Below are 19,425 nucleotides of genomic sequence, written 5' to 3' on the forward strand. Positions count from 1 at the left end.
CCCACAGCCAATACAAGATTGAAGGAGGAAGAAGAAACTAGCGTATTTGAGAAAGAAGGGAAATATTCTTTTACAGACTTGTAAGTAGAAGTAAGAAAAGCCTGGGGAGCAGTAACTCTGAAAGACAGTAGGAAATAACATCTCTCTCTCCAGTAAGTGTTCAGACAGGCCAGTGCAGCCTAGTACCGTGTCTGTAAAGGTACCTTACCAGGAATCAGATGATAGTTGTGTGTGCCCTGCTAGAACGTGATTTTGTATATTTACTATGTGGGAGAGGATCACAGCAAGTGGAACATAATTCTGAGGGAAGCAGCAACACTGACTTGTGAGAAAAGATCACTTTGTGTGTATTCTAGTCTAGTCGAGAGGTTTCTTTACATTTATATTCAAAGTCATAATCAGAGGAAGGTTGATGATGTAAGCCAAGTACCTAAGTTTGTAACAGAGAGGGACAGTTGCCAACACTTGAAAGAGGAGCAAGTGTTCTGTGAAGGTGGTCATGAATGTCATTCAGATGGTCCAGAGGGAGAAATTAAATGCTGCAGTTTCCAGCTTGCTGACTTTGAACCTGAGAGCATGATACACAGAAAGCTGGAACAAAGGAAATGTAGCTGCAATAAATACTTTTCAGCAATAGTCAGGTGAGCACTGGGGATTTTTCTTCAAAGTACAAGTAACTTGGGGAAATTTAGGAAATACTGGAGTTCTGTGACTTTCTGTAGATTTGGGGTTGAGACAAATATGTATTCCACATCTTGAAAAGAGAAAGTTCAGCCTTACTATTTGAGTAGTCTTTTTCCTATTTAAAGGGTAACAGGGGAAAAGATGCTGATTTTGAGAGCTTTCCCTTGTAAACTGTACTCTGAAAGTTTGTGGCTCTAAACAGGGAAAACCTTTCTTTCCTAAAACTGTTGCTCAAAGGAAAATCAGTAACAACGAACAGGGCTTGAAGCATGTTATGTTCGTAGTTCCTTTTGTATGCCCCCTTCTAGTCACTGACCTTGCCACATGGGTTACTCCTGTGATTTTTCTGTTGGATTGACATCAGGTTCACCTGCCAGTTTTTCCAAATCTAAATCGTTCTTGTTCAGCTTGGGGTATGAGCTGCCTTAAGAAGTTATTTCAAGAGAGAGACATTAAAAAAACCTTAATAGTAGATGCTGATAATAGGTTTCACAATCAGTTTAACTACCAGTGCTTAAGTACAGTTCCTTAGTTCTTCCAGAGTAAGGTCTGTGAGTTAGTGTTGCATGGGCACAGTGTCAGTTAACTGTTTGTTAAACAGCTAGTACACTTGTGAACTTGTGTGAATCCTCTGCCCAGGCACTACAAATTATCTTAGGATAGCAATTACTTTTTTTGTACAGGAATGGGTGCACCATGGGGAATTGCTGATCTTTAAAAAGTTCTGTTGCTTTGAGTTGTTATAATTTCACCCCAGATTTGTGAAAGAGATCTGAGGGAAGCTTCTTAGCTGTGTGACAAAGTGGAAAACTTGTCCAAGTTCTCTAGCTTCATCCTTTGTTGTACTTGCATAAGTTTAATTATAGGTCATTATACATTTTGGAAGTGGAAAGAGTGACTTGCAGTCATAATACCATACCATAGAATAATTTGTCTCTGAATACACAACTGTGGTATTAGATTCCTGGCTTTGTATAACAATTGTGTGGCCTGTAAGATGTGAAGGGAATCTTTGATTATTTACCTCGGCTGTTCCTGCTGTGTTTTAGCAGTCTGAGTGAATATCATTTGAAAGGTATTCAAAACTTTACAAATCATTATTCTTTCCCTAAGCTCCACTCCTGAGCTGTTGCTTGGACTGGAGTGAGAAAAGGCTACAACTCTGTGGTCACTAAGAATGGGAAATCTCTTTTCTGAAGAAAAACTGCTGGAAATAGATGGTTGTAACTTCTAACTATTTGTTAGTCCTCTAATAGGAGCTTTCAAGCATAGCACCTGTGTTAGAACATAAAACTAGCTATATGGCTGTGCATTTTTGTATCTGCAAGTAGGTATCTGTGCTTCCTTAGACTACAAGTGGCTTTCCTTTTTCCAAAATTAGAAGGTAGAAGACAGCTCTGGTGAGGAAGAGTGGGCAACCAGTGTTTGCCAGGCATGTAACAAATGCAGTTGCAGATAAATGGACATCAAAAATTGATAGCTGCCTGTAAAAGACTAATGAAATGGTCTGTAATGAATTTTTCTACCTTAAGTTAGCCATTTGCTGTGAGCATCCTGGAACTTAGGAGCTGGACAGTTAGGTGTGAAAGATGTTCACTTAGAAACAATGTAGCCTTCTGAACCAAAGGAGCTATACCCCAAACTCTATGGTAGTTTACGTGTATTTATGAAATCATTGAAAAACAAATAAGCAAAAAAACCCCCTCAACAACTACTGCTTCATGGTTGTGTGCTGAACATAACTTTTTGCCAGACTATATAAAATATAAAAGCAAATTTCTCACAAGTGTGCACACACGCACGCATGTTTTCACTCTGCTCTAATGCAGGCTTTCAGAAAGAAAAACCAATTTGCTTTGGATAAGCTGGCAGTTTTCCCATAGACCAGTGTCTGGCTACTTGTCTGAAATTACCTGAGCCTTCCGAGTTTTGGCAACATTCATGTTTTCAATGGCAGCACTGGTATTTTTGCGGAATGTAGTATTTGTTCAGAAAAATAGTTATGTGAAGGAAACCTAAGCGAGTTCAGTAACTATTAACTGAATGCACTCTTCTTAGGGTAGTTCCCAACCTCTCCTTCAGGTTTCCTGCCACTTTCTTCTTTATTAGGTTGCCTTCAGAGAAACAAACACCACCATAGAGTTCTCTGGCATCCCACATGTTAATTCCTATAGACTCGGATTTGCAGTGCCTTGGCATTTATGAAATACACCCTGTTACAGAACTGGCTATGTCTAAAAAAGACCTAGCTGAAATTTGGATTCTTTATCTGGGAGATATTTATTCAGTTGTGGATGTTTGTTGTTGAACTACCTATTTCATAATGACATGTCTGAGATTATAGCTGTTGAAAATGAGAGTGTTAACCAGTTTGGTTATTTTAGTTAAAGGTCATGCAAGCGTATATGGGTACTGTTAGCAGCAAAACTATTTTTGCCATAGATTGTTTTATTTGAATTAATGCTGGAAATATTTTATGTGTGTGTAAAGTGTATAAATTTGCCAGACCCGAATATGGCTGCAGAATGCCCTGCCAGCATTTTTCCAATAGTACTCTTGCACTGCTGGAACAGTCTGAGCGTGGACTTGGCTGGGTGAGGTGAGACTGACTCAGAGAGCTGCCTTCTGTTAGTTTGTTCTTTGGAAGAAATGATGTTTTTTCTGTGTATAAAGATACTGAATAGTCATACATCTCTTTTCACACATCACAAGATGTAAAAATACAGATAGGAAAAGCAGTTTTGCCCTATTCCACACATATTTTTTTAAAATTTCCTCAAAATATCAGTTTTAGTAAAAAAAAAAAATATGGAAGTGATGTTGAGTATGAAGTCCAGTTTCACCATCAGTGTTTTTTCCATGAAGGTAAAAAAAAATTGATTGCCTGTCCAGCTGAACTTTAGAAACAGACTATTTAACACAGCTGGTGGTGAGAGACTTTTTGATTTCTACTTGAATGGTGTACCTATTATTGTATATCGGCTGTCAATGGCTTTGTAGTTTTTATATTTATATAAGTCAAACAATTATTGTAGCATGTTTTTGTGTGCTCTTGTTTAGGTATCAATAGTAACCAGCAGGTTTGTGATACACTGTTAGAGCTGCTTGGTGGGTTGCAATTTGCATTTAGAACATGAATGCATTTGTGTGGATTTATGTCAATGTTTCAAATATGGGGTTCCCTCTGCATTACAGTGGGAGATCCTGTACTGGGTTTTCAGACCATTTATGGGTTGCCTAAGGGAAGGCAGTTTCAGTCTGTGTCCATGTGTCAATCTACGGAGATGAAATGCAGCATTACACTGCCCTGAGAGGCAAGAAACGGCGTGCTGCTTTTTGCCAAGGGATCTGTGGGAGAGATCATAAAGCATGCACCAGGTAAAAGATCTGCCAGTCTAGAACTAGTCTTAAAATCAGCCCAAATCATTCTTTATCCTTTAACGTTAAAATAAACAGTTGTTTCCACATCTCTTCTGAAGCATTATATGTGTAAGAAGCTTATGTATACTTAGGCTTGATGTTAGAGGGTTTTTTGAAGTTGCATCAGATCTGTTTAACATGGTGATGTTTACCAACTCTGAATACTTAGTCTAACTACTGGGGCAGTGCTGAGAGTTCAGAATGTCAACAGTTGACTTCATGAAAGTAAGGTCTGTTCAACTCCTGCCTGTGCAGTCCCTTATCAAAGCTGTCATGCAGTATGGCTGATGGCAGAACCTATTCTAAGTGAGAAATGCCAAAATACAAAATGCAGCTCTCTTCTACCATTTTCTTTGTGTGTCAACTGCAATCAACTGAAATTTTGTTTAGAAAAAAAAAAGGGGGGGGGGGGGGCACGAGAGGTATTCTCCTTTATTCCTGAAAGGGTATGTTTTGTAATTTCAAAATAAAAACAAACAAACAAAAAAAACACCCCAAAAACCCAAACCCAGACTCAGCCATATGTAAGGGCTACTGCAGTGGTGACGGTGTTATGAATAACTTGCTACAGTAAGATTTGTTTCTTTTTAATAGAAGTGCTTATAGGTGTTTCGTACTCCTGTATATGCTGATTTCTTTTTTTATTACGAGTGTGTGTTTTTCCTCCCATATTACTCAAATGTTTCATGTTTTTAAGCTATCAAGGTAATTTGGTATCAGTGGGAGAACCATTACATTTTGGTGCTATGAGTACTTTATTATCCCCTGCTCACTGTGTTCTCAAGAACCTTGCTGGAATATCTTAAACGTGAGAAGTGGTAACAATTCATATTTCTTGTCTGATCAGTCTTTGGTGTCAGTGACATGACATTTATTAACAGGGTTGGTTGGGAACAGCTTGTGCCAAATACCACCCTGAACTTTGACAACATTATTTCTTAAAGGCTGAAACTTTCTGGATTTAAATTGAATTTTAGGATGGTAGTAATTAGTATTAAAAAAAATAAGTATTTCACACTAATTGAAAATTCATCAGTTTGGATCAATGCTTGATCTGTTTTTCATGTCAGAGCTGCTCTGTTTGCAACTGGGAAGGTTGTTTTAGGATTACTGCTCTGGAGAATCCCTCAGCCAGGTTGTAAATACATTTCTCAGAGTCAGAACGAAGGGAGGAGCTTCTAGAGCAGTGAGGAGGTTTGCTGGGCTACTTTCCTCATGGGGATGTAGTTTCTTCGGTGTGAAAAAATCTGTGTAATCAGCAAAAAATGTTTTGGGGGTCTTAAACAACATAGGAAACTCACATTCACTAGTTCTGTCCAGTGCCCTTGCTGCTCCACGATTTATTTTTAACTTAAAATCAGCAGTTTGGTAAGCCTAGCTAAAATGCACTGGATCTTGTTTTGAGTCTTGGCATAGGTGATACATTTTGTCAATCTTGAGGAAGACAGATGCTTTTTGTGGGGAGAGAAAGATCATACGTGTACCATAGTACTCTGGTGGTTTAACGTTCTTTAGAGGCCACAAATGCTGCAGAGTGCCAAAGACATTTTTTTTATTTACTCTTATGCTGCTAGCTGTATGGGTTCACCAGACTCAGTGCACACACTACTTGACAGAGCCAAGTTATCCAGGTAGAATAAAAATAAACTGCCTACGCAAAGTATGCTCTCTGCTTCCCTGAGCCTTGGTTGGGGTGGAGGGGGTGGCAGCTGCTTCTGGGAGGAAGGGAGGTTTCCCTTGGTCTCTGGCTGTCTGGTGTCTGCATTCTGAGCCATCACGAATGTTTTCTTTTTGCAGATGACACGATTGGTGCTGCCCGGCATGCTGGAAAGGTGAGTCACGCTAACACTATCCAGACAAAGTCATCATTATTTATAGGGGAGAATCCTTTCTTGAAAAATTCATTACTGTGACTAATCAGCCTAGTCTCCATGTTTTAATGGCAGAGTAATGCCGGGTGAGTCACGCTGATGGTGCATGAATCATCAGACGGTGGAAGCCTTTTCCACTCGATTCCCTTTTTATTTTTCCTCTCCCTTCTCCACTGTTGTGGTGATTCCTTTTAGAACAGAATTAAAAAGCCCGTCTGACTCATCAGCACTAACTCAACAACCTGCTATTCTGAGGGGGCGGTTACAGTTGCTGGGAATAACCTTCTTAAGGCTATTTCTCTAAGTCATTGTAAGTAAAATGGATGCAAAGAATATGTTCTCATTATACAGTAGGAGGTATATTGAGGAAAGTCTGTGATCGTTGGGAAAAGTAGAATTGGAGACCAGCTCTTTAAAATAGGAGTTAATGCACACTTCTGTCGCCATGGAAGATGCATACTGACTTCCTAGCTAGCTCCCAAGTGAAACTAAAAGGCGCAGCTTTTCCCCATGGTACCTCCAGGCTGTTTTCTAGCTGATGTTGACTGTCCCAGGCTGTTTGGGACATCAACACCACACCATTGTGGTACTAACCCCAGCTTGCGGGGGTCGCCCTACCTCAGGTCTGAACTATGCTCGCAACACTGAGGAAACCTGTGTAGAACCGTGCATGATAAGTCACTGGGGTATTGCCTCCAAACAAATACTGTAGGAGGAGCGTACGTGTGGGGCAAACCTCCAAATCTGACAAAAATTAAGGAGGAAGAAAAAAAGGTATTTCTTGTATCATCCCACTATATGGGAATCTCAATTGCAGATCAGGATTAAATTATTCAAGTGCTGCACAGATGCAGAGCAAACGTTTCACATCTAAACCAAAGTTTCTTCCGGAGTACAAACAGTCAGAGCTAGTGGCCAGTGTGGGATTCAGTGTCTAGCATATCAGGGTGATGGCAAGCTTAGATTTTTAGTTAATCAGGAGATAAGTTTATTTCATGTAAAGAAACTTTAATTGGAAAAGAAAACCAAAGACAGAGCTCTGGGGAGGGGTGTAATGTTTCCCAGTAAAGCTGGAGTAGAGGATGAGGATTGTAGTACAGTAGGGGTAGCTACTCAGGGTTTGTAAGTCAAAAGTTATTTCTTGCTCATGTACTGTTATTGATAAAGGGACTTGCCTTTTGTGAAACCACCACTCTTGAAAGATGCCAACATGACCAAAGCTATTCTGTTTTCAAAGGGTTTAATATTGGTTTGTTATTAATTTTTGGAACTTTGAGGCTCTAACAATTTCTTGCCTCATTTGTTGTCTGAAGAAATGTTATAGTTGTCCCTCTGGCAGAGTTGATCTCTTCAGCTGCTCAGGACAGAATGATGTATACTTTACTTACAGAATATCCTGCGTATGTTTTTCTGTTACATATTAACCTGGGTAAGATGGTTTGAATGAAAGGCAGCAAACGGGCATTGTGCTGACTTCTGGTTCTGGCTACCCTTGAGCGCGCAGTCATGTTTCTTCTTACTTTTCCTAACTGTGATTACCTCAGGAATCTCATGGATAAATGTTCGAGAAACCTGGAAAAAAAAAGATTAATAGTGGTTAAAAAAACCTAAATAGTAGTACTCATCTTGAACTTTCCTGTGTGTGAGGAGCCACTTTAAATGAATGCTCTATTTGAATGAAGGCCTTGGTTTCCATCCCAGGGGGAAATATTTGAAAAAGCTTCCATTTTATATTTGGTTTTGTGAAGTCCGTTGAGTTTGCAGTGCACAGAAGCAATGTCTGCAGCTGCCAACTTCTGCATAGTCATAGCTCACAGGCCATTAACGCCGCTCAGAGTGGGTAACCACAGGAGGACATGAATGTCCAGCGAATCCACGGGCATGAATGAACAGTAGCTGTACTCAGCTGCTCTTTGGGTGAACCGTAAACTTCTCATGTGGGACCATGGGTCAGGAAAAAGGGCTCCAGGCTCTAGAATAAAACTAGACTAGGAATCCCATCGTTATTCCTCACTTGTTCAAGAAGGATAGCGTGTCAAGTAGATGGATGTGATGTAGCACACTATAGCATCTTGCAGCTAGCTATAGTGTGTACTTTTACATATTTGAATGTTGGATTTATAGCAATATATTACAAGACAAATACAGAAATAGACTAGACTGTACATGCTTTGCAACCAGGTCTGTTAAGGAGAAGACATAAGTACATCTTGGTGTGTCTTTGACTTTTGACTTCTTATTCATAATAAATATAGCGGCATTAGATGAATGCCACTTCTGGTAATGGCATTTAGATTCTCTGCTTTGGCTCCTCTCCTGTGCTCTGAACACTTAAAGTGACAGTTTATAATCTGCAGCTTCCTATTGTTCCTCTGTAAATTTTCAGGTACTGTCTTAAGGTGGGAGACTCAGACAACTGAAAATTGGAGCTTGATGTCTTCGGGAACAAAAAACCCACCACCACCAAAAATCAGTTGACTGTTTCTAGACAAATATCAGACTATGGTATTTATTGCCAGGGAAGTAGCAAGTGCATAATTACATTACAGAGGAAGCTTGCTCTTTCCACTTGTGCAGCTGGAGCAGGCGCTGGTTGCCACAGCAACAGGGAGATGGCTAAATATAGCCTCCCGGTGCTGGACCACTTTAAGGTAGAATGATGGGGAGGTGTGAGGGTGTGGGCCTGGCTCTCTTCATCTTAACCAACTTTTTTTTTTTTTTCTATTAACTGCATAGTAGAGTTGGATGGAGCTAAAATTTCTTTTTGCTGCACCAATGCTCACTTAGTTCTTCAGATCCCTCCCTAAAAACATTTCGGCAATTCCTCTAAGAAGGAAGATTGTAATTGAAGTAATTGGAAGCATTCCCCCTAGATGCGTGTTTCTCAGTTTCCTTTTATCTGGAGGTTTTAAGTTATGAGCTTTTAAGGCTGGGACTCTTTTCTTTGTAAAGAAAAAATACAAACCACAAAACCCACAGCGGCATTGACTGCTTCAAAGAGACCAATACGTGGAGCTTCTGCAAGGAGCTGCTATTAATTTGTTGTGTTTCCAAGAAGATTTTCTTCACTGGGTCAGACCACTAATTCAGTGCACTTAAATGACGGTCACTACTCCTGCTGGAAAGTTGCAGTCTAGCCCGATGCCGAGTTCTTTACAGCCTGAATACCAACCTCTCTTCTAAAGCCTCTGTTTATAAGTGTGAGGCTCCTGCTTATCCATATAAATGCTTACTTTTTTTTAATCCTGTTAAGCTTTTGTCCTGAATTAAGTTTTGTGGCAAGTACTCCTGTAGTCTGAATATGGGAAGAACACTTCCTTTTATTGGATCTAAATTTTCAGTCTGTCATTTAAATAAATGTCATCTATCTTTTCTATTCCGAGAGGATATATCAAGATCTTAATCTTTGTCATTCGTTAGCCTGTATACTTTTATCATGGCTGCTCTTAGTAGTCTATTAAATGGCAGTATTGAACCAGTCTTTTCACCCCATCGATGTATCAGTTCCTTTTTATTTCTTCTCCCCTTTCCTAAATCATCAGGTTCTTAATATTTCTGCCTAATATTTGGAGGGATAAAAGTGTTCTGTAGACTTTATTACAGGATTTCAGTGGTTGTGGATCTGTCCCTGCCATCTCCACCACCCTGTTCTTTGGCTGGTTTTGGTGACTGCTGCACAAAACAAGAACTCCTTGTGAACTTTGTTCAGGTTTTCCAGGGAACGGATACTTGATTTAGAGTCCTGCAAAGTTTGTGGCTAATTCACGTGGTTTTCTTTAGTATGCGTTGTTGGTTTTGTTAATATTGATTTTTCATCTGCCATTCTGTAGTCTGTTCACATAGCAGTCTGAGCTGTTTGAAAAGTTATATAGTATTCTCCAATATTCTTATAGTATTCTGCAATCTGGTAATCTCTTAACTGCACGAATACTCATTTCCCTGCTAATCCCCATTTGAGCTCATGAATAAATATCACAAGTACCACCTGTCTTTATATGAAAATCTTCTGGCATCCACTGTTAACCTTTTGCTGTCGTGAAAATTCATGATTAATTCGTGGTCTTACTTTCTCCAAACTACATATTTTGATCCATGTTGCTACTTTATTTCATCAACCAAGCCTTGCAGGTAATTCCTGAAAAATGCAACAAACTTTGGCAAAGGTGGTTGAAATCCTGAATGACTGGAATGATTTTCTGTCGCATTAGCCATCTCATTTCTAGAGATGATTTAAAACCTGATTTAATTCACAGTGGTATGGCAGAAGCCATGTTGGTTTGAATCTGTAGTCATGATTTTCAAAGACTTATAACATTTTTATTTTTAATGGTCACTTACTCAACTGTTTGTTTTTAAGATGATTACTTAAGTTGTTGTGACAGCAGCGGCATAGGGTATATCTAGATGAAAAAATATGATGAGAAACTCAGTGTGAATCTGCAGGAGTTGAGCTGCGTGATGCCTACCTGTGTGAACATTCTCGCTCTGCACTAGACACGGCATACTTAGTGTGTTCAGGTAAACCAGCTTGAACTTACTACAGGGTAAGAAGCAGCTGAGATTTTACTGTGTTGGACTGTCTGGTAGCACCTACTAACAGCATACTTGCCCTAATTTGCCTGAAGCTTTTAAAACTAATTCTTATTTAGCACTAAATTATATGCCTGGTTTTGTAGGTAAAACTAGTCTCAGAAAGACATGCGCAAAATCAGTCTGGGTTGGGAAACCCAGGAGTCTTACTTTCTGTCCTACCTGCACATGCTTTAGCAGTGCTTGGCAGAGCAGGTAGTAGCTAATTTCAGACTGGTACCCTTCCTGAAATATTATTGTGGAATACCTTCAGCGTTACTGTAATACAGATGTAAAACAACTCTCATTTTCTGTAATCATCCACTGAATATCTTCCATACTATAATAAAACACTTATGTATTTGAGCAGTAGGTTCAGATGCTTCCTATCTTGAAGATCTGTTATGAAGTAACATTTAGAAAATGAAAGGGATTATCAAAGTGTAAACTATAGAACAAACTTGTGTTGCCATTTCTGCCACCTTAGCCTGGGATGTAGAAGTTGCCTTTTGGACTTGTGCCAGCTTCTCTCAGTCAGTTTTGCATAGTTTATCCCAGTGTGTGTGTAATATATGTATGTATGGAGCTTGATTATCTTGCTGTATTGACCTTGGAGTTGTTCCTGATTGGTTGATAGCAGCTGCTTGAATACTTATAATTGTGCTTAAAGTCATATTAGTAAACTTCAATTTAGGATTTGGTTGGGTTTTTTTGAACAGATCTTAATCTCAGTTGCATCCTAAAGGTTTTCTTTAGGCTTGTAGTACTTTTCCAAAACATGAAAAGAAGTTCCTTCTATTTCATGGTAATGTATCTTTGCTGCCTTTCAGATCAAAAGGAGTAATCCTGAATATCTCCTCAGCTGCTGGGATGTATCCAACTCCACTACTGACTCTTTACTCTGCAACTAAGGTAAGTGTTCTTTTCCACACTGAAATTGAGTGTCAAACATAAGCCAACATTACAGGAATAAATGTTTTGGTGTCCATCTAGTGGTGCTTTCATGAACTAAGGACTGAGTTTGTAACTTAAATTTTTCCAATAGTGGAAGCTGGAAGCTTGAGATTAAAATGAGTGCAAGCATTTACTAGCAGGGAAATGACTATTTTCTATATTTCATGTTTCATGCATTCTGCTTTTACATGGGAAAGGATCTAGTGTACCAAGCAAGCAAGCTTAGTGTCAGGTTGAGAAAGGACATTGACAAAGTTTAACACACTTTCTTATTTTGACTTTGAAACTCTTTTCTCTAATCTTACTGAAGATGTGTATCTTCAATATATATACACATATATATTGAAGTAGGACTTTTCTGGTGCTTGCTGGAAGCAAACATTTGTCCTTTTTTTTTTTTTTTATTAGTTGCCTTAAGTTTAGCATTTCAGGTGAGAGAAAGGATAGAGCTCTAGGGCCTTGCCACTACCAAGTAGTCAACTCCCCTTGAACTTCTGACCACACCTCCTGCTAATGTAGTCCAGTATGTCATTTAATGTTCTTGCAGTGAGTGGATTATTGGCTTATTCTCTCCCTGGTAGCCACAATAAATTCCAGGTTCTTTGCAGCAGGGCTGCTACTCAACCAAAATTAAGGCATGACATTATCCCACTCTGTATGCAGAAGTTTGTACTTCACTCAGTGCCAGTCAAGAAATCTCATGATGTTTAATGATAATCAAGTTTATCAGGGTCTCTGGACTGAAGATCTGTCATGTCAGCTATTCCATCTAATGTCATCTGCAAGTTTGCTGAGGGTGTGCTCTGTGTCATCTAGGTCACTGACAGGAGATACCAAAGAATATGGGCCTTCGTATTGATCTGCAGGGTTGTCTGCCTGTTATCAGCCAGGTGTCAAGCTATTAATCATGGCCCTTTGAGCCTGGTGGTCCAGCCAGCTTTGTCTGGCCAGCAGTTTGTCATTTCAACACATATCTGCTTGACTTCCAAATGAGAATGCTGCAAAAGATGGTGTCAAAAGCTTTACTGAAGTGGAAATATATCTGTATATACACACACATACAGTTTATATATATTAAAAATCTGTTTCCCTCAGCATCAAAGCTAGTTTACTCCACTGTAGAAAGCAATTTGCTGTTGGTAAATCTGTGTTCACTGTTTTTGGTGTACCTTCTTGACCTTTATGTGCTCGGAAATGAATTCCAAGAGGGCTCTATGTTTTTTCCACAAACTGAGTTAAAGCTGACTGTATCATTCTTGCCTTTTCAAGGAGGGATATGTTAGCTCTCTTCCAACTGTCAAAAGACCTCCCCTAGTTTCCATGGTTTTTCAGATATCATAGGCAGCAGACCTGTATACATATGGACTACTTCTTCCAGCACTCTTGAGTGAATCCATGGTGGCTCCACAGATTTGAATGCATCCAGCTTCTCTGAGTAGTCCCTAAATTGTTGCTGCCTGTGCCTTTCATTAAATAAACTGGTGCATGCAGAAGCCTGTGAGGAGGCTTTGGCTGTGCAAAGGCAAAAGAAGTGTTGAATACCTTAATGTTTTTCTACCCTTTATCTCTAGTTTTCTCCATGATTCATCAGACCCCCATTTCTCCAAAATTCCTCCTGAAACTAGTGTGCCTGTAGGATCCTTTACTGCTACTTTGTGTTTTTTGCTAGTCTTTTCCTAGTTTAGGTTTTGTGTTTCTCCTCTGTTACTTCTCCTTGTTTCTGTCTGTCATGCTCCTTTTAGTTCATCAACAAACCCCCCACTTAGTCAGACACTCCTCCTTTTACTGAAATTTCCAGTTGTCTTCCACATATAGGCTGGTTTATTTTACCAGTTCATAAGTTACTACTCTAGATCTACATTTCATTTTAGATTTATCTGCTCTGGTTTCTGTTTCTGTCACTGGGACAGTTTTGTCTTGCTGCAGCTGGTCTTATTTTTTTCCAGAGATACTTATAGGGGTTTCTAAAACATTCCCCTATAAGATCTCCAGTTAATGCCTTAAAGACAGAATACGGGTATGCAGTATGGAACTGAAGTGTACGTGATAAAACCAAATCCAAGAGACATTTCCAGTGGTATTAAAGCAGTATGGCACCACAGCTTTTTCAGGTACACCTGGTAATTACCTTAAAGAGTTCAAGGATTTAGGAGTTGAAGCAGAACCTTGACTGGGTGAAGAGGCCTTCAATAGTGTCATTCATGTCAGAACAGACTTGTTTTCTCTAGACTCTCAGTAATGTCTTCGTATTTCTAGGAAGGAATTGATGCACACTACTTTATTCATACTAAAGGAGGGGATACTGAGGTTTAGAAATCAGGAAAGCCTGAGTTAGTTTTAGCTGGCAAAATTTGCTCTTGAAATAGCTGTTTCCTGAGAGAACAGTTCTTTGTTTTAATATAAAAGGTCACTTCCATTGTGGCAGTGCCTTCAGCTTTATGGAATGAATGAGCTTCTGATTTTAGTGATAATATGCCTTACACTTCTTTGGTTAGTCTTTTTCAACGAGAATCTCAAATATTTCTTTCCCCCCCCCCCCCCCCCCAAAAAAAAAAAAAAAAAAACAAACCAAAAACAAACCCCAAAAACCCCAACTCAATTGCAGGTTAAGTAATCTGCCAATTATCAGCACTGCTTATCTTCTACCACAGCAAGATTAGTAAGCATGAAAGTGACTCTCCTAATACAGCTATAGAAAGACTGTATCTGCAGTTTCTAGGGTTTTTTCCTCCTCTATATAGAGGGGGCTTAAAGCATAGTATCCTTCAAGTCTTAAGTAAATGGCTTTGGCTAATTATCAGGAATAGACTCAGTTCAACTCTTTAACCTTCCTGTGGAGAATTGCCTAGTTTACAATGAAATGAGAAACTTACAAAGAAATCATAGCCCTATTTTTTTTGACATGTTTACCTATCTATTTGCGTTAATACTAATGAGAAGTGAAATACAGTATCTTTTTTCTTCCCCATGTCTTTAGTATTTGGGTTTGTTATGGGATATACAAGGAAAATAAATTTTCTTGCATGCAATGCTTATCTGCTTATTCAGAAGATGTTTACTTAGAGTGTTCTTAAGATGGTTTTAAGTTAAAGATTGTTGGGGAGCGTGAGCATCTGAAGATGGAAAACCCAACTTGTCTTGAAATACAGTTCTTCAAGAAGAAAACCTCTAAAGCTTACTTGGATACTGGAAGTTGCTTTTTCTTTTCATATAAAATGAACGTTCTCTTTATTGCAACCCTTTTGCAACTAGTAGGGATGACAGTCTTTATACTGTTTCTCCGATATGGAGCAGTAACTGATTTTGGGACTCTTGTCATGTAGAAATAGTTAGAGATTTGAATGATCACAGCACTTTGATTAACACAATATAGGTTTTTTATTTGTTTTCAATAGATTATGATATACTCTGTGCAGTTATCACACATGCATCTGGCAAATGTGTTCAGGGACTATACTGAACTACTTGCATGTCTATGCAAGTGCCTTATTGTTGCAATAAGATGGCTAGCTCACTTGAATCATTTCTGCTAGACCAGACTTTCAGAGTCTTGTTCATGTTGAGTACTGAATTTCATTAAGAACTTATGCTTGGGGGAAAGGGGAAAGGAAAGAACAGCTGGACAGAAGATTTTTTTTTTTTTTTAAAATGAGCCTCCTACCTTGTACATGCAACTTGAAGAATAAAAAGACCTATCTGCTATGCAGCAAAATCTCATTTTTCCTTTCCTATCTTGTGTATGTAGAGAAATAGCCCAGCAGTGTGGGAGTGTTTCTGTTGCTTCTTGTATAGGCTGAGTTCAGTGGGATGACCTTGGTAGGAAAAACAATGGGCACTGTAAACCTGAAGTGCTACTTTCAGTTAGGACTTGTGTGAATCCACTGGTGACATGGTGACCAAAGGAAGACTGTATTGCAGGTGCAATACTACAGCTTTGCTGTTTTTGAAACTGGTCAGAAGCAATGCTTCATAAATACTTAAATGAATTTAGTATTCATTTTAGCTTCAAGCATGGATAAGAGTTTTAATTCCTTCAGCTGAAGGTACTCCATTCATCCTACATAGCTGTACTGTTTCACTAAAACAAGAAACCATAGCAGAACCTGATATTTTGTCTCACTGAACTGCAGGAGGGAAGAGTGGAAAAGTGGTTTAGAAGAGCCCGGGGAAGGTGAATCTGTGCTGGTTTGAACTGCTGAGTAGCCTTGGGTTATTAGGACAACACTTCCTTGGCATGGCCGTGGAGGCAGCTGTATCAGATGTGAGGGCATCTTGAAGGCAGATAATAGCATCCACCTTTTAAGCCCTTTTGCTTCTTTCTTTAAACTTAGTCTTGCAATTTCTAAAACTTCAAGAAGTTTGGAACAGAATCTGTGGAGGTGGACTTTAGGAATAGGAAGAAGTATCACCATAGGGTAGCACTTCTCAAAAGTGTAAAGGCAGAAGACAAAGTATTTAAGCACTGTGTTTTAAAAACCACACACAAGAGAAACCCTACTTAAATCACTCCTTAAAAAAACCCTAAACCAAACCAGCATCTAAGGAGATAAGTAGTGAACATACAAAGTCTTATTTTCCTTTATTAACTAGGCTTTGTGTAACCAATCTAGTTCCTATTCCTTCTAAATGCAAAAGGATTTTATTTGTTTAGATTGAGCCTCACTTCTGTAAAAATACTTTGTAAGCATAGGGTTTCTATTCAGATGGTGTTGCTCTAATATGCAAAGTTTCTTCAAAAACCTAAGGTTTTTCACTTTGCAAATAGGAACTTTAAATAGTAATTCCAATATGCTTACAAAACCCTGCAAACTATAGTTTCCTTTTTAATGTGTGGCATGCTGTGAGTTTCCCTTCTTTTCTCTCTAGGCTTTTGTGGATTACTTCTCCCAAGGCCTCCATGCAGAATATAAGAGCAAGGGCATCATTGTGCAGGTGAGTAGAGTTTGTTTCATGTAACTGTGGTTACCACAGCAACATTGGTGTCTTGGTAACAAAAGGGAATCAGCATATTCTCTATTCATGAATATGTGACACAGATTAAGGATAAGGATTTCCTTTGATCCCATTAGCAGCTTTCTTAAGTTACTCTGAAACAGTGTGTCTTGAAGCAACAAAAACATAGTTTGGTTTTGTGGGTGGTTTTGGTTCTTTTAGCTGACGGTGGTAATTAAACATTTAAGTATAAAATGTTCTGTAAAATCATGTGCAACTCAGTAGAATACATCTTTGTACAACTTCATCTACTGAAATGCACTTTTTTTGGAGGGCATTTGTACAGACATTCAATGGGTAACTGCTCAAAAGACTAGAATAGTTGCAGTCCCTGCAGTGTCACTGAATCAACTGCTAGTGTAAGCATAGTAGCAAGAACAAACAAAAGCCCCAAAGACCCTTTGTATGTAATGGCCTGATTTAATTTTCTTAGTACCAGGCTTCCACATTACTAATGAGTCTTGACTTTTTTTCCCCTCATTTGTTTACATTCCATGATTTCAGTTATTTTTTTGATGGGACATAAAAGCAAACCAAGCCAATCTCTCACAGCTTTATTGGATTTTGCTTTAATATCACTTCTCACATACTCTTAGTGTTTGCTTCCAAAACATGGCCAAAGCTGGAACTTCAAGCTACAAACACTGAATTTTTCACTTGTTGTTGTACCTGCTAACTCTCCAGAGCCATAATCGGTTTGATAAAGGTGGTGTAAGATCCTATCTGTACTGTGAAGGCAGTGGTTTATTTTTTTTTAAATTCACTTAGGGACCTTCTTCCAAACAGGATTAGCCTATGTCCACACCTGGCATTCCCCTGTTCTGTATGGTGGTTCTCAAAACCACCTGAACTCCAAGTGCCCTATGAGGAGCATGGCACAAAGTTGCCTGCCTTTTTTGTGTAATCACTAAACATGAGAGCACAACTTTTGTTAATGGCTTAAAACCATAGAGAAGTTCTTAACAACTTAAGACTATGTTACCTTTTTGATGTGCTACGTTTTTTTTTACCTCTTTAAGTATACTTAAAAAACAAGAACTTATCACCAGGAAATGTCCTGCAGTTTTGTGTCCAGATGTTTAGTCCCAGATGTTTATTATGATGTCCTGTCCCAGTTCCTGAGAGGATTGTGCTAAGAAAAAGAGACAATTGCTGTGTGAGCTATTCCCATGTAGTCATTGACCCTTTAATGGGAACCTCGTTTAAACCTAGATTTAAACCTTATACTTAACATCTTAAGGGATGTTTTTTATTTTGGGCTCTCTTGGCAGTGGAGAGAAACCTAGCAAAGGTGGTTCGTGAAAGCATTCTAACTGCTGCTGCAGACCTTGAGGATAGACTAGGTGATGTTAGTTTTACACTGGTAACAGATTCTAACTTGCTGTAGTGCTCCCAAAGCATGCTTTCTCCTCAGAGTGCTTGATGCTGTGCCCTAGCACCCTGGGGTGTACTGTCAGCTAAACCAACGGCAGCAACGCAGGATGCATGAAAAGGGAGCACTCTGAGCAAGTGCAACAGGTTCAGTGTACAGGGTGGTTTGTGTGCGCTCTCAGTTCTTGAAGTGGTTGAAGCTGCAGCAGTGTTTAGTGTTTTATGTCTCCTTGTCACTTTCTCTTCTCACAGGGCTTTCCAAGTCTTTTCCTGGCTTCAGCCTCAAACGGTCCTGTAACGGGTCAATTTTTACCATACTGCCAAGTTCCTTACAGCTTTCTTTTCACTTTCACTCTTCTGTATTGCTTCTGTCTCCTTAGTGTGTTTCGGATTGTATTGCAGATTTAGCTTCATTATCAGACAGCTGTTTTTCTGATCAGTTTCATCTACATGCAGCGTGGCCCTCTTGTAGTCTGTGGTCACAGTCTCCAAATGAGACTGAAGAAACCCGGTAAGACTATTTCTCTTGTCTACATCAATAATATGAAGTCTTCTGGTAGGATTTCTTCCCTGCTCAAACCAACCTACAAACTGCGAGGCCCAGGCTGCTTCACTGGCAGTAGAGCTGGGTGTGATTTTCTTTTTGCGTGTTGCAGTACGTTGTCTAAGCTCTTTCTCTGTTTTGTTGTGTTTTCTCAGGTAGAGATGCTGATGGTTACCTCAGTGTTGAGAGTATTTAGAGACAGGTGCTTGCAGGAGAGATAAGTGTTACATCTTTGAGATGTGTTGCTCTTATGTGCGTTTGTTTCCTCCTCCCCAAATTTTGTTTAGATAGTATTCTGTCAGTTTAAGAGACGAACAAAGAAGGAGCAGGTACTGTTCAGTTAAGACTATGGAGTACCTATTGAGACCAAAAGGTAAATAACTCAGTAACTCATGCTTGGCTGAAGGCATTAAACACAGTGTGAATATACATAGTATGGGAAAGAATTTCTAGCATTTGGGTATGGAAAAGATAGGAAAAAAGTTTTGTGTGTCTTACATTTTTAACATAAACAAATAAAGAATTAAATCTGGCTTTCTGTATCAACGGTTACATTTTCCCATACAAAACTTCACAGGTTGTGGTAAGCTGTCTTTTTGTACCTCCCATGTTGGCTGAGAGTGCTGAATTCCTGACAGCACTGCTTTTTTGCCCCTAAATGTAGACAGTGAATTGCCATTCTGAGTTATGTGGACCTGATGACCAATAGCTGTCACAGCTTCAATTTGTTATGCTAATTTTATTGCAGTCCATGTCCTTGTCGTCTTGTTCCATCTTAAGTCACTATAAACCACTAATGAATATTACAAGTACCTTCCTGTGAAGACTAGCTGACCTACCTCCCTCAAGCCTTGAGGAAGACTGCACCTCCCTTAGATTCTTTGAAGTTCATATCTGTGACCTTCAGAAGTGTAGTGCTTTTAATTCCAGACTCGCTCTTTCAGCTTAGATCACCATTTAAGATTTAACTTTTACCATGCCCATACCTGCAGAGTACCATTGTATGAAAAGCAGAAACAA

General features: G+C 39.2%; 1 protein-coding gene across 1 annotated transcript in view; it reads left to right on the plus strand.

Annotated features, from left to right (window-relative positions):
- HSD17B12 (hydroxysteroid 17-beta dehydrogenase 12) overlaps positions 1 to 19,425 on the plus strand; it is an 88,990-nt gene that overhangs the window by 63,874 nt on the left and 5,691 nt on the right. Inside the window, exons 7-9 of the mRNA XM_080394246.1 lie at positions 5,902 to 5,936; positions 11,375 to 11,456; positions 16,365 to 16,430. Coding sequence (XP_080250372.1) covers positions 5,902 to 5,936; positions 11,375 to 11,456; positions 16,365 to 16,430 — 183 coding nt within the window. The remainder of the gene's footprint in view (positions 1 to 5,901; positions 5,937 to 11,374; positions 11,457 to 16,364; positions 16,431 to 19,425) is intronic.

This window comes from Falco punctatus (genome assembly GCF_963210335.1).
Source record: "Falco punctatus genome assembly, chromosome: 7".
Lineage (NCBI taxonomy): Eukaryota > Metazoa > Chordata > Aves > Falconiformes > Falconidae > Falco > Falco punctatus.